The 13448-nt window shown below is 39.9% G+C and overlaps 1 protein-coding gene across 1 annotated transcript in view; it reads left to right on the top strand.

Annotated features, from left to right (window-relative positions):
* Positions 1 to 11125, top strand: part of CD226 (CD226 molecule) — a 65458-nt gene extending 54333 nt beyond the window's left edge. Inside the window, exons 5-7 of the mRNA XM_072952342.1 lie at positions 130 to 232; positions 4452 to 4506; positions 6876 to 11125. Coding sequence (XP_072808443.1) covers positions 130 to 232; positions 4452 to 4506; positions 6876 to 6989 — 272 coding nt within the window. The 3' untranslated portion in view covers positions 6990 to 11125. The remainder of the gene's footprint in view (positions 1 to 129; positions 233 to 4451; positions 4507 to 6875) is intronic.
* The last annotated feature ends 2323 nt before the right edge of the window (positions 11126 to 13448 follow it).

Raw genomic sequence — 13448 nt, forward strand, 5'->3', positions numbered from 1 at the left:
TGAATTCTTTGTTGGTTTTACGTTGTTACTTCTGATGATTAATGTCGCCTCCCCTGATTTCCCATCTTCCTTTCTTTTCTGGCTTGAGCTGAATTCCTGATCCCTCCTGTGTATCTTTTTCCCTCCTAGGTAAACCCAACAACCAGAATTTCCTCTTCGTGGCTGGAGGGGCAGGTTCATTGTTGCTGTTGGTTATCCTCATTACCACCATCATAGTCATTCTTCTTAAGAGGTGAGTACTGCAACTCCGGCTGGATCTGGATTCCCCCAAGTAATTCTGAGTAATTCTGATGTTGGAGTTTCTCTGTTAACAACCCAGTAGTTGGTCAAGCTGTCTTAGCATGCACATGCAGTTTTCTGAGTGCTGTTCTTAGAGGTCAGGAGGAGAAGTAGTTATAGTGATGTTGGAGGAGAAAGCTGGAGTGAGTAGTTCATTTCAGAACCAGCAGGAGTGGGCAGCCTGCCTCCGTGTAACAAAGCTTTCACGGTGGGGGCAGGTGACTGCCTGATGCCCCTGCTCTGTTTGCCTCCATAGTGTCTTCTTCCTGCCAAGGAAAAAGGCTGTCAGGTGATGGGTAGGAGTGTGTGTGACAGAGAGAGACACAGAGAGAGATGGATTCTGAGGAGAAGACCAGGGTTGAAGAGTAATAATACCTTCATTTATTCATGCATCAGATATTTATTGTGACAGTGCTGAACAAGATGTAATGGAGCACACAATCTAATAAGCAAAACACGTGGTTTTTAAATGGTTGTATATTCTCTGAAGCAAGCAGTGGAGTTGACATTGTTATAAATTATTCAGATAATGGAATTGGGAGGGGCTCCGCTGGAGAGAGCAGGTGGCTGCTTGGCCTCTACCGAAGCTTCCCGCGTTTACTGTCTTGGGCACATGAGGCAGTGTCCTAGGATGCTCTTGGCTGACTCTCTCTTCTCTTCCTAGCTGGCTCGTGTTCGCTCACTCACTGCTCTAGGTATTTGCTGCAATCTTAGTTTAGTCATGTTGGGTTGGAATGATTCCTTATACTTGGGGCCCAGCTGGTGTTAAGGGAAGATGGAGCCCAGCTTTCGATGTCCACATTGTGAATGTCTGACACACTGTGGACACCTACTGTGTGTTTGTTGAGTGAACAGAATCCATCTCACTCTTCTCCCCCAGCAACACACGTGCACACACACACACTCATGCGAGCATGCTTACTGGTAGGGTCTCCAGGAGGCCTCTCATCCTGTCTCCACATCCCTAGCCTGTACCTCCTCAGAGGCTCTGGTCACCACTCGCCTGATTTAAGCGATACCCGCTAATCTGCTCTCTGCTCCCATATCTCCTCTCTTCCTAACCCATCTGGTTCTTCCTGGTTCCTCTTCTAAAAGTTAGACTGCCCATGCCATCTCCCTGTTTAAAACCCATTATTCTCTTTCCACTGCCGCCGGAATAATGCCCAGACTCATGACCTTGTAGCACAGGTGCCCTTTGTTCTGACCCAGCCCAATGAATCTGACCCGTCCTAATATTCGTTCATATTCTCTACATTACTTACTCCCCTGATGTTGACAAACTTTATTAAAACTACAGCTTCTATTCTGTGAGCACACCCAACTCTCCCCATTTGTTATGCCACCAAAATGCTGCTCCCCCCCGTATTTGGCCTTAGTCCTGTGACCCGTTCAAGGTGTAGGACACACGTCCCCTCTAGGAGGCTGTCCTGATTCTCACCCTGCAAGTAGATGTGATGTCACCACCTGGAATCACGGTGCACTTCTCACCCACGGCGCCTCGCAGCCTGCTGGGTAGTTCAGTCATTTCCATGCCTGTCTTCCCTTCTGCTCTTCATGGCAGGGATTGTGTTGTATTCATTTTTAGTGTTTGATAGCATTTAACGTGAATCTTTCCAAAATAACGGATGGCCCGTAAGCATTTGTCTAATTAAATTGAAACACGAAGCTGTCGCCGTTCCTTTCTCTCCGTGACGGCTGCCCTCCAGTCTTTCCCTGGTTGGAAACTAGCAAATTGAAGTAAGGAACCCAGGATGTTTGTGACACTGAGGATTTCTCTGTGCCTCACCGTGGTTGATAAGCAACGCACCGAGGGCAGGTCTGACAGCAGGGGCGCCTGGGAGCCTAGGGATGCGCCTACATTCCCCAGTGAGTGACGGGACCGACCTCTGGAGCGTCACAGACGTTGGTCATGATGGATTTAGCTTCATGAAAATACGTCACTTCCACATGAAAAGCCAGACTGAACTGTAGACTATGCTGTCCCACTTGGTTAAAGGTGATAAAAAGGATTAGTGGACTTGAATGCGTAATCACGGCTGAGCACCACGAAGGAAAACACTTGTTCTCCCCACCTTGTCACCAGGATCAGTTTGTGGTTGTTTCTTAGGATAGAATCGTCTTGGAAAATGACGTTAAGGCTTAAACAATGATCTTCTGAACCCTGTCTTCGCAAACGTTTAAAATAATCCCACAGCCTCAGCTTCAAATGTGCTGACTTGGAGAGAAGCCAGAATAAATCTCAGGGAGTCTGAATGGAACTAAATGCTTCCTTCAGCCCTGGCACCAGCAGCCTGTGTGCACGCAGGGCCGTTGTTTCCAGGAGACCAGAATAGGAACACTCTTAAGTGAACGTGCTGGAGAAATTGCTCAGCGTTGGGTCTGTACATTGACCTGAGTTTGCAGGAAGAGTTGTAATATTTAGTGAGCAAAATGTTAGGCACTAATTTTCACATTTTTTGTCGATTTTGAGGTTCACTGCAAATAGAGTGTCTCGGTTTGCCTGGGACTTTGCCAGTTTCAGTACTGGACGTTCCTCATCCCAGGGAAAACAGGTTTTCTGTTTCTTAATTTTTTATCAGTATGAGATGATGGCTCTTCACTAAACGTACCGTGACAGTCGTTTCATCATATGTAGGTCAGATCACGATGCTGTACACCTTAAACTTACACAGGGTCACACGTCAATTCTATCTCAGAAAAACTAGGAGGAAAAAAATCATGTTCTCTTTTCATCTTCACATTGTATACCCTAAGCTTATGTTAAAATATATATATATATATATATTCACATATGCATATATGCATGTGTGTGTATATATATATATACTTGGACCTATTTGGGAAAGATAACTTTATATTATGATGTAACAATCCTTGTGGACCATGATTTAACAAAAGATCGAAGGTCATAGATGTGTGTCTGTTTCCTCACTCATGTAAAGAGGATCATACTTGCTTCTGTGTCATCGATTTCTTATGAGGAATAAGTAATTTATATAAAAGACCTTAGAAGTATGACTTGCACATAGTAAACTGATACATAAGATGAGTAAATAAATTAATTACTTAAGTAATACTTACCAAGTAAATAAATAAGTGCACATAGAATAAGGGGTTTGCGGTTTTGCTGACATGGGAGGAGGATTTCATAGCAACCGGAGGAGACCGGCAGAGTCGGCATCGATCATCTGGACATCTTTTCCTCAGAGAGAGACCATCTTGCCTGGTTTTCAAAATTTCCATGAAGGAATTGCAGCCTCATCTTACAAAGAAAGGACTCTGTGTTTCTGTATCTGGCCCGTGTCCTCTGTGGCTCAACAGGAATCTTTTCTTCGAGAGAATGAGAAGAGTCACCATCTCCCCATCATAACCTGATGCCCTTGGATATAGTTATGTCATCTTTGCTTTCAGTTACATTATACCCCTTTCTTCTTCTCTTGTATTGTCTTTTCGAAGATTCCTCCTGAAGTTAGGTTTTTTATAAGTTTTGCTGGGACTGTGGTGAGTTTATTGAATAGTGTGGCTTCACATGCTCCTTTCAGCTGCAGCCACGTGACTTCAGAAGCAGTGAGCTTAGTGGTCAAGAGGGAGGACTGTGAATTCAAATCCTGCCACCACTGCCAACCAACCATGTGATCTGGGGCAACTGACTCTTCCTCTCTGTGCATCAGTTCCCCAGTTACTTAAATACAGAGTTTTTGATGACATCCTGAAATAATCCATACAGGCAGGTTTAGTAAAACACCTGGAAAGTTCTAGAAAGCTTCATTATATTGTCACTGCCATCCAAGAAATTACACTATTGGCATTTAAAGGGACGTTTAAATTGTGGGGCATCTCTAAGTCAGATTGTTTGGAGAAGGCTGTAAGCCCTTTATGTAACCACCCGCCATGAGCCATCCTTTAGTAAACTCACTGAGATGAATTACTCAGGTGCACTGGCTGGATATCCGTTTAGTTGCCTTCACTGAGTACCTTGGAGAAGGAAGGGAAAATGAAAAAAAATTAGGTTAGTAGGATCTGGGTGAGTGTGTATAAAGCCACTATGGATAGCTGCTGCTACGTCATTAGTGAGGGCACGTGGGCTGGGGGACAGGGGAGGCAGAGACTGTTTGAAGTGAAGCTAGTGCCGGAGTGTCCCTCTGACACCTCTCTTGCGTATGTTTTCCCAGAAGGAAGAGACAGAAAAGAGGCCTCTTTAAAGAGCACTGGGACACACAGAATAAGGTAAGTTTTCTCAGAGTTATCATTTTCCCCCCTTCTGTGCATCATAAATGTCTGGTAAAGTCAGTGCATTTTGCAGTTAGCAGTCTTCTCTTTTATCTTCCTCTCAATAACCTGGCCACGCAGCGGCCTGTCGTTCGAGTATCAGCGCCTTGATGGAACATTTATCTCCTGAACTCTTCTATTTTTCATACCCTTCAATGCTGTTTGTTTTTCCTTCATATAAATAAAGGCACAATTGCACTACATAATCATAAGCAACGTTGTGCTCTACCAAAACCTGAATTAGCTTCCTAGGACTGCAGCAACAAATTTACCACAAAGCGGATGGCTGGAAACAACAGAAATCTGTTCTGTCACAGTCCTGGAGGGTTAAAGTGCAAACTCAAGGTCTCAGCAGGATCCGTTTCCTCCTGGGATGGGAATCTGTTCTGTGCTGTCTCCTCGCTGCTGGTGGGTGTCGGCACTCCTTGGCATGCCTTGGCTTGTGGACACATCACTCCAGTCTCTTCCTGTGTCTTCACATGGCATTCTTCCGTGTGTGTCATTTTGGCAAAGGGCCCACTTTACATCAGTGTGACCTCATCTCAGCTAATTACAACCTCACAACCCTATTTCCAAATAAGGTCGCATTAATGAAGGTCTGGGAAGGACGTACATTTAGGGAGAGATACTCTCTGACACTATTATCTCTGAGGCATGATAATATTTTGGTGTCATGAAGTTATTGTGAGGATTAAATTAAATTAAACTACAGAAAAGACCTGAAGCATAGTAAGCACATAGAAGGACATGGTGCAGGATATTCATTATTGTTACCATGTTTGGATTAATGTGTTAATTAAAGGATGCTCCGAGTATAAAGCTAAAGACCTTTCTGCTGGGCTGCAGGAGTCTGGGCAACGGTGACATTGTTCTCCTCGCTCTTCCTTGCTCCTGTCCCTTGCTGTTTAATTGAAAGAGGAGAAAAGACCTTCTGGGTTTGCAGATAAGAAGGATGCTTATTTCCATGCTCATTGTCTCCATGACAGGTCAAATAGTCTCTTTAGCACATACTCTGTTTACAAAATTTTGCAGTCAAACATTTCCCCCGTGTTATCTAAAATTACATCCATTTCTCTTCAATTTAATTATTTGCAGTTGAATTCTATGTGGCCAAGACAAGTACAAAAAAGTTTCTGACAGTCCAGTGTATGTGCTTCAGACTTCTTAATAATCTATTAGTTTAACTTTCCTCTTCTATGAAGTAGCTACACTTTGAAGAACAATTTTTTTTTTTCTGCATAACTCATGGTTTCCTTTTTGGCACCAAGTGCAAAGGCTTGAGAAGTCTGGCCTTGTTTGATCTGTTGCTCCAGCACACAAGGAAACTGTTCTGTCACATACAATTTTTGCATCCCTCTCTGTCCTTAGCTGTTGTCCACTCAAGCCAATCCAAAGCCAAGTTTATTGCTGTGAATTTCAGGGCAGGAAAGGCGCTTTGCAGCTTCCTACATTCAGTATTCAACTCTTCCAGGCTTTTGTAGAATAATGATACTTTGAATGATGATTAGAAAATTAGATAGTAGGCTGGTCTGTGAAAGATAAAAAAGTTAGACTTACTTGCTTTTTTAAGAGGGAAAAGTTTAAGCAAACTCTATAGCTAACAGTGGCACTTGAATTTTCCTTTTGCTTTCTCCTTGGAAACACAAAAACCACTCTAAATTTTCAAACTGCTCACCAAAAGACCCCTCTCTTCCTCTCCTTCTCTTCCCTTCAATTTCCCTCTCTCTCCCTCTCCCCCTTTCTCACTTATGCCTACATCTTTTCTGTCACATACTTACATACAGGTGGTCAAAGTGCCTCGATTATGGTAGAGAAGATTAATGATTTTATAACATCATCTTGAAAGTGAATGTCCATTTGTTTTTGTAATTTTAAAACTGTGTTCAGTTCCTTATTTTTAAGCCAGGACACAGGGTACTTAAAAAGTATTTCTTTAGCAATACATCCATTCAACAGAAATTATTGATTATCCACTATGGGAAATACTATACTAAACTTTCCAAATAAAAAATGAGAATAATTGTTCTCTTTGAAATAGCCTAACATCGGGGGAAGGAGTTTTACATCTAAACAGGTAATTTGTAACACAATATATCAAGTGATAATCACGGCTAGGTTTCTGTTATGTCTCATTCAGAGCCCGGCAAATCAAGAATGTAATTTCTCACAGAAGTTCAATACAATAAGGAGAGTGTTTTATGAAATCAATTGTAATAGAAACTTGAGATGTATCATGGTTGAACTGAGGAGAGATTTCTGATTTGAGTGTCTTTATTAACTGCTGAAATGCAGTGAATTACTGACACCCTCTGTGTTTGTCTTTCTAGGGAGCCAACAACTACAGAAATCCTGTGTCTACCAATCAACCGTCAGATGGTGCAGGAGAGGATGTTTATGTCAACTACCCAACCTTCTCTCGTAGACCAAAGACTAGAGTCTAAGTTTTTGCCTTGATCTGAGCAAACTAATGATGTCTATTATGTACATGAATCTTTATACAATTTCATGCTACTACTCAGTGTCTACCTTGGATACTGGTTGACCAAATTTATTTCATTTGATGGGAAAAATACTGCATTACCTAGAGGGCATTCTTAACGGAAATGCTTTAGAAGACCTGACGCTAATTAGCTTATACGTTAACTCATGTAATGAATCATGTGATGGGACACTCCAGGGGACATCAAGCGTCAGGCAAGGGAGATGGACCAGGGCTTCAATATTGTGTCTAGAGTGAAGTGTGGCTATTAGACAGTCTCTGGACCCCCTTTCGCAGTGTTAGATCCACTTCCTCGGTGTTAGCCTAACTCTCACTCAGGCTCTTCCCTTGTGTTTCCAAGATGACAGCAATTCATAATCCTTGTTTCTGTCCGGTGGAGATTTGGTTATTTGCCCGTTGTTAAACAGTCCTCATGGCCAGAAAGGATGAAATGGCTCAGTCAACGAAGGGTTCACCTCTAGAGCTACGTAGGAGTGGGGCCAAAGCACATTACTGGTAAATTCACAGCGTTTTTAGAAAAAGGAAAGGGGAGCCTGGAAGCCGTCTGGTCACCGACAAACATGGATGGCAGTGACCTTCCAAGATGCCTCCCATTAGCCAACTGCAAAGAAGAGGGCAGATCTAGGTTCGCTCTCTCTTCCCAACCTGCTCTATCAGTTTAGTCCAGAAGAGGATTTGGCCATAGAATGGCTGAATGGTCAGGATGCAGAAAATGAGACAGAGAGATCTCTTCCTTTTCTATTCTCAAATAAATTCATTTCTGATTCTATATAGAATCTCACTATCTCTAGTCTAGCCTTATGAGCAAGAGTGGTAGATGGTTCAATAACAACAATTTTTTGATACTGAATTTTGTTCCACTTTTGAGGATTATTTTTAATATATAAGTTCTCTCAAAAGAATAAGGTACCTAGAAATTATTACTTTTTAAAAAAATTATGCAAAATTTAAATACAAGGAAAAGAATGATAGTTGGCAGTGGAGGCATAGGAGAATAGGGTAGAAAAGTGAGGGGGGAAGAGCGTTGGGAGGGAGGTCATCGGGAAGGAGGAAGAGGGATCAAAGAATGGGAAGGTGCAAAGGGACACTTACCTTGCTTCAAAGTTTGGCCAAAGACACTGTTTTGCCAAATGGCATCACTGACAGAGCAATTAGAGACCATGCCTGCCATTGTCCAAATTCTAGCTGGAGGCAAACAGTGAAAAGCATTTGTGAAACTCGGTCATGGTCATGGTCACCTGGAAACCACAGTGTTCCGTAATGACCAAATATAATGATTGTTCATGTCTCGAATACTCATTACTCATCTTTAAAAGAGCCTCATTTCTAAAAGATTCGTCACAAAAGCTGTATTGAGGTTCAGAGTTGGAGACTTTTCATGATACTCTTAAGTGAACCAAAACCAAACTCTCATGTTGTCTAGACAGATTCTTAAGCTACGATTTACAGTTTTAGCAAGTCGCTGGGTATTTTATGATTCTACCCTTAAATATCATGCATGTCAAATAGTGCAATTATTCTGTGAATTACAGAAATTGTGAGTGCCCCCACCTGTTTCAGGAGGGAAAAAATAAAAATGACCACTTCCCAGGTTGTACTTATGTACATGCAAGGAGGGTTAGCTTTCATTTTTATTTTGGTTGCTTATACATCTTTATATTTGAATTCAAGAAGTGTTTCCACAAATATGTTTGTAACAAAGTTGGAAGGCAATTTTATAAAAAAAAAATCTACTGTTTTGTTAACTATATCAGATCTATGGAAGTTTCCGTGGCTGAATCTATCAGTTTGCATGGTGAAGTTTATCCTGTAGAAGATAAATGACTTCTTTCTCCTAAAAGTTAGTCAAAAGATTCCATTCTGGAAGATTCTGATAACCAAATTCTCAATGACTAATATAGGGGAGGAGTAAAACATTTCTACCATTGCAATATGGGAAAGGTACATCTCACTGTAACAGAGACAATGATGACAGGGGTGTGAATGGTACAGTCAGATGCCACCGTCCTGGTGGCTTTTACTCATGGTTTCAGGGAAGATTTTTGTGGCAAACAGCTTACGTGTTGCAAAGCCTCCAGAATGTTTGAAACTTGTCTCTTTCCCCATGGGTGTTTTTGCCTTTTTTTTTTTAAATCTCTCATTCAAAATACTTATAAGAACTATTTAGTTTGTCCCTTCTTTTCTATAAAATCTTCCTCTGCAGAGCTCAGGATTTTTGCAGGGATTTGTAACCTTCCTGAGTCCTGCTGACATTTCTCTGACCTCCTCTGCTGATGCTGCCACACTCTCAGCTTTTATGCTGATGAAATTCTGCTCATCATTCTCTTTCTCTGGATGTCTTTAATTAACAAAGCACTTTCATTGTAGCTTCTTTAATTTATACCTAATTTGTTAGAGTTGTGTAACTCTACCTAATACATATATATGTATATATATAGAGGGAGAACTATGCCTATGTACCCATATATAATACTATATATACTACATAGTATATATAGTATATGTGTGTGTGTATGTATTTATATATGTATATGTATCTATGTACAGGCATATTTTTTCCCCTAATCCATTGTACCTACTATTCCAGTTGTTACTAAGGAAATAGATCAAAACAGATCCACAGAATGAAAGGTCAGAGTTGAGTTAAATTATGTTTTAAATCTTTTTTGCAAGGTGCTATTTAGGGAACAAGATGCTTCCTGATTCTTTCTTACATCTATAATTTATGTTGATATATAATACATTAAATAAAAATCTATATTTCCTTTGAACTCCATTATTTTAGCATTTACACGAGGGTTACCAATTTCAGGGAACTGCTCTGTGATGACAAGGTAGGTAAGTTTGTTAAATGTCATTATGAAGTACACAGTTTTGTCAGGGAAGCAATACGTCTTATTAACCCACAGTGATTGGGTATTGATTATATTGTCATCAGAGAGACCTTGAAACATTATCTACAAGCTTTTGTGCATGCTGAGAAAATAGAATAGGGATTTCATTAACTTGTAATCATACTTGTGGATAGAGGGCAGGTGGATGAGGTTATAATTTTCAGTTACTAAATATTCATATTTATAGAATGTTTTAAGTAATTCAGTTTATTACCAAAAATATTGTACATATACATTTAAAATGCATTGATTTTCAATTTGGAAGATAAAGTAAAAATAATTTTAGTAGTTATGCTTTTATTATAAACACCCAAGTTATGTTTGTTTACTACATTAAATAAAACCTACAGCTGCACTGCAGTAATTCTCCAGATTGGTAGAGTCCGCGTTGTAATTAGAAGTCACTGTAACCAAAATGCTTCTTCTTGATTTTTAATACTGTGCTGTATTTTGTACTGCTTGTATGAAATTTCAGCAAGATTGAAGATATTGTAGAATACAGATACTTACAAAGTATAGATGGAGGTGCTAAAGTGTGAGTATAAAGTTTATCTTCTTTCTACGATAGTGATAAGAAAGTATCTTTGAAAAATATGAAACAATATAAGCATGCAGCACCATTACTTTATTATCACCATTAGGCCACGATTAGAATGTGGTATCTAGAAAGTATTGACCTTCACGTTCAGGCTTTTTGCATAAATTAGTATATTTTTCCACTGGTCTGTTTGTTGGCATTATTCTAAGCCAAGTCTCTAGTCTCTTACACATTTATCTGAAAAATAAAAACAAGTGATTTTTTTCTTTGTAAAAGAAACCTTTTCTATTGCTAGTGATCCAGTAAGCAGAACTGCGGCTTCTAGAATTAACTGCAATGCTTTCTTAAACATTTTTACAAATCTTCGATTAGTTTACATATTATGTTTTTCCAGATTTAAAGCACTAACTATGTTGTAAGGTGTAAGAAATGATCTAATTTGGGGGTAAGGGTGATAAATGTCTGGAATAATCCTCAGTTGTTACCCATTGTCCTGGTTTGAATTAAAAGTTACATAGTCACCTCCTTAGACCATTTTTTCCAGGTTTATGTGTAATTTCAGACTCCTGGGTTTTGTAGGGCGTGCGAATGTTTACCCTGATGTATTGTATTATGTTGTTTGCATGAATAAAATGTAGAGCTCCATGATCATTAGTTTTACTTGTCATCAAAGAATATTAGGGGAAACTTCCTGCAGAATAATATTAACATGAAGAGTGAGTTAAATGCAGAAGAAAAATCAAACCAGTGACATTTGTAGCTTCTACCTCAATGCAACATTCAGTGCATTTTGTAAGTACATGTAGTTCAAAAAGTGCGCTTGTGCAGCACACTTTTTGCAAAAGATAAGTAGTTCCCTGCCCTTCCCATTTTTCTTTCATTGAGACAACAAATTTCACTTCTTCTAATTGATTATTTTTTACACTTTGCTGAATAGCATACTTATATCACTACTAGATTTTTTCAATATTAGACATTCTTTATTGATTTTGATGTCTTTCTCTCCACAGACTCACCACACACGCATACCTTTTCTCTTGTGCCCATCCTTCTACGATATTTACATTAAAATTTTGATTATTTCAATATTGGGGGTTTATTGTTTAATGACCTTGACAATGCTTTTCTCAGATGAATCACGGGGTAAAAAGGAATTTTGCATTCTCTCCAGCATCACCTTTTTTTTTTAACCTACTGCTAATAATTGTCCCTTTTTGTAATTTACTGTTTTTGTATTCACCATATATTTATCTCAAGCTCTTCACCAATGGCCTAAATGATCTCTCCAGATCCTCTGTGATGCAGCAGATACACAGACAATCTCATCTTCCTAAAGAAGTTACCCCAGAGCTTTGACTTGGGCTCGTAAGCAGTGGTTCTTTCTGTATAGCTGTCATCCTGATGTCTCCCTTCATCCAGACAAAAAGGATAGACAGGACCATCGTACCTGGAATCAATTCTAGAAAGTTTCCTGGTATACCAGGATATGAGGTTTCAAATGACAAGCATTTAAGCAGTGCCCAGACCAAGGCACAGTAAGAAGCCTGTCGTATTTGGGTTTGTGCCTGTGAAAGTTGAGGGTGTTAGTTGTAAGCATTAGAAGCAGATGCTGACTGTGTTATAGAAACAGTTAATTTATTTAAGTGATGCAGATGGTCCACAGCTGTCCTAGGACACTAGTGGAACAAGCTTTGAAAATGGAGAAAATGTGGCAACTCCAGTCGTCCCCAAGCAGGAAACCAGTTTCTTTCTTCACTCTTCAAATTTTCATCTCAACTGATTTTGTACTTTTCCACAACTTAGTTCTTAAGATGATCTCTTGTTTAATCACGTATTCGTGACAACCTTTTTTCCAGGTATTCAAAAATGCTTTCAGTGAATAAGACCGTTATTCTTTAATCTGATGATTGGGTAAGACTGAACTCTCCAATTGACTCTTAAGTGTTGTTAAAATTTCTAACCACAGCTTTTAATGTGGCTTCAGTTGAGCTAATTTATCTCGCTTTTTAATTTTATCATTTCTAATGAAGATCATCAGAAGCCAATTTTGGTTTTTTTTTTTTAGCTCACATAATAAATGTACAAAGCAACGTCATGTCTCAGTGGCTCCTGGAGACATCCCAGACTCTTCTAGCCTCTCCCTCGTCCTGGGTGTCTGTCTGATCATCACTTCAATGGCTAATGACTAGCTAACCACTATAAATCTGAGCTATTGACAAAAATATTATTTTTTATATGTTTTTACTATGCACTATAATTTTCAAAACAATTTCTTATCTTCTTCCATTTTAACTTTTAAAACAACTCCAAGATGTAGGCAAGATGAATGTTATTATCCCAACTGACAACTGAGGCAAAAGGGATCCAGAGAAACTGCGTGCCAGATTGTTTTGTCTACTGGATTAGGAGAGGAACTGTAAAGTGCCAGAGTCTCCTTTTCTCTATGGTTATGGGTTAGAATTGGCCAAAATGGAACTTGTATGAGATGTGGGACTTTGAGTACTGCTCTCTGTAGGTCGTTTTGGACAGTGTGCTGATGGACAGATGGAGAGGGTCTGGCAAGTTGCCGCTAGCCTTTACTCGCCTGTATGGCAAGTCCAGCTCTTCCTGACTGCTGCCTTGTCGGCCAGCAGTCATCCCAGACGCAGCCACATGTTTGACTGCAGAGCCAGAGAGGCAACGGCTGTCTGGTGGCAACAGCTTCACTGAGACTTCTTACGAGCTTCCCCTTTATAGCAAGGTGACAGGAAAAAAAGATCAATATATTTTTTAAGTCAATTGCTTTCCTATATACCAGCAATGAACAAAGAGAATTTGAAATTCAAAAGTCAGTATCATTACTATAGCACTGAAAATATACATATAGAGTGCCTAGCTGTACATCTAACCAAACATGGACAGCCAGTTTGTTTTGTGTCCTATTGTCTTGTTACACTTGCTTGTTAGTTTCAGGTTTGGGGGGTAGTTT

Source organism: Vicugna pacos, chromosome 30 (assembly GCF_048564905.1).
Source record: "Vicugna pacos chromosome 30, VicPac4, whole genome shotgun sequence".
Lineage (NCBI taxonomy): Eukaryota > Metazoa > Chordata > Mammalia > Artiodactyla > Camelidae > Vicugna > Vicugna pacos.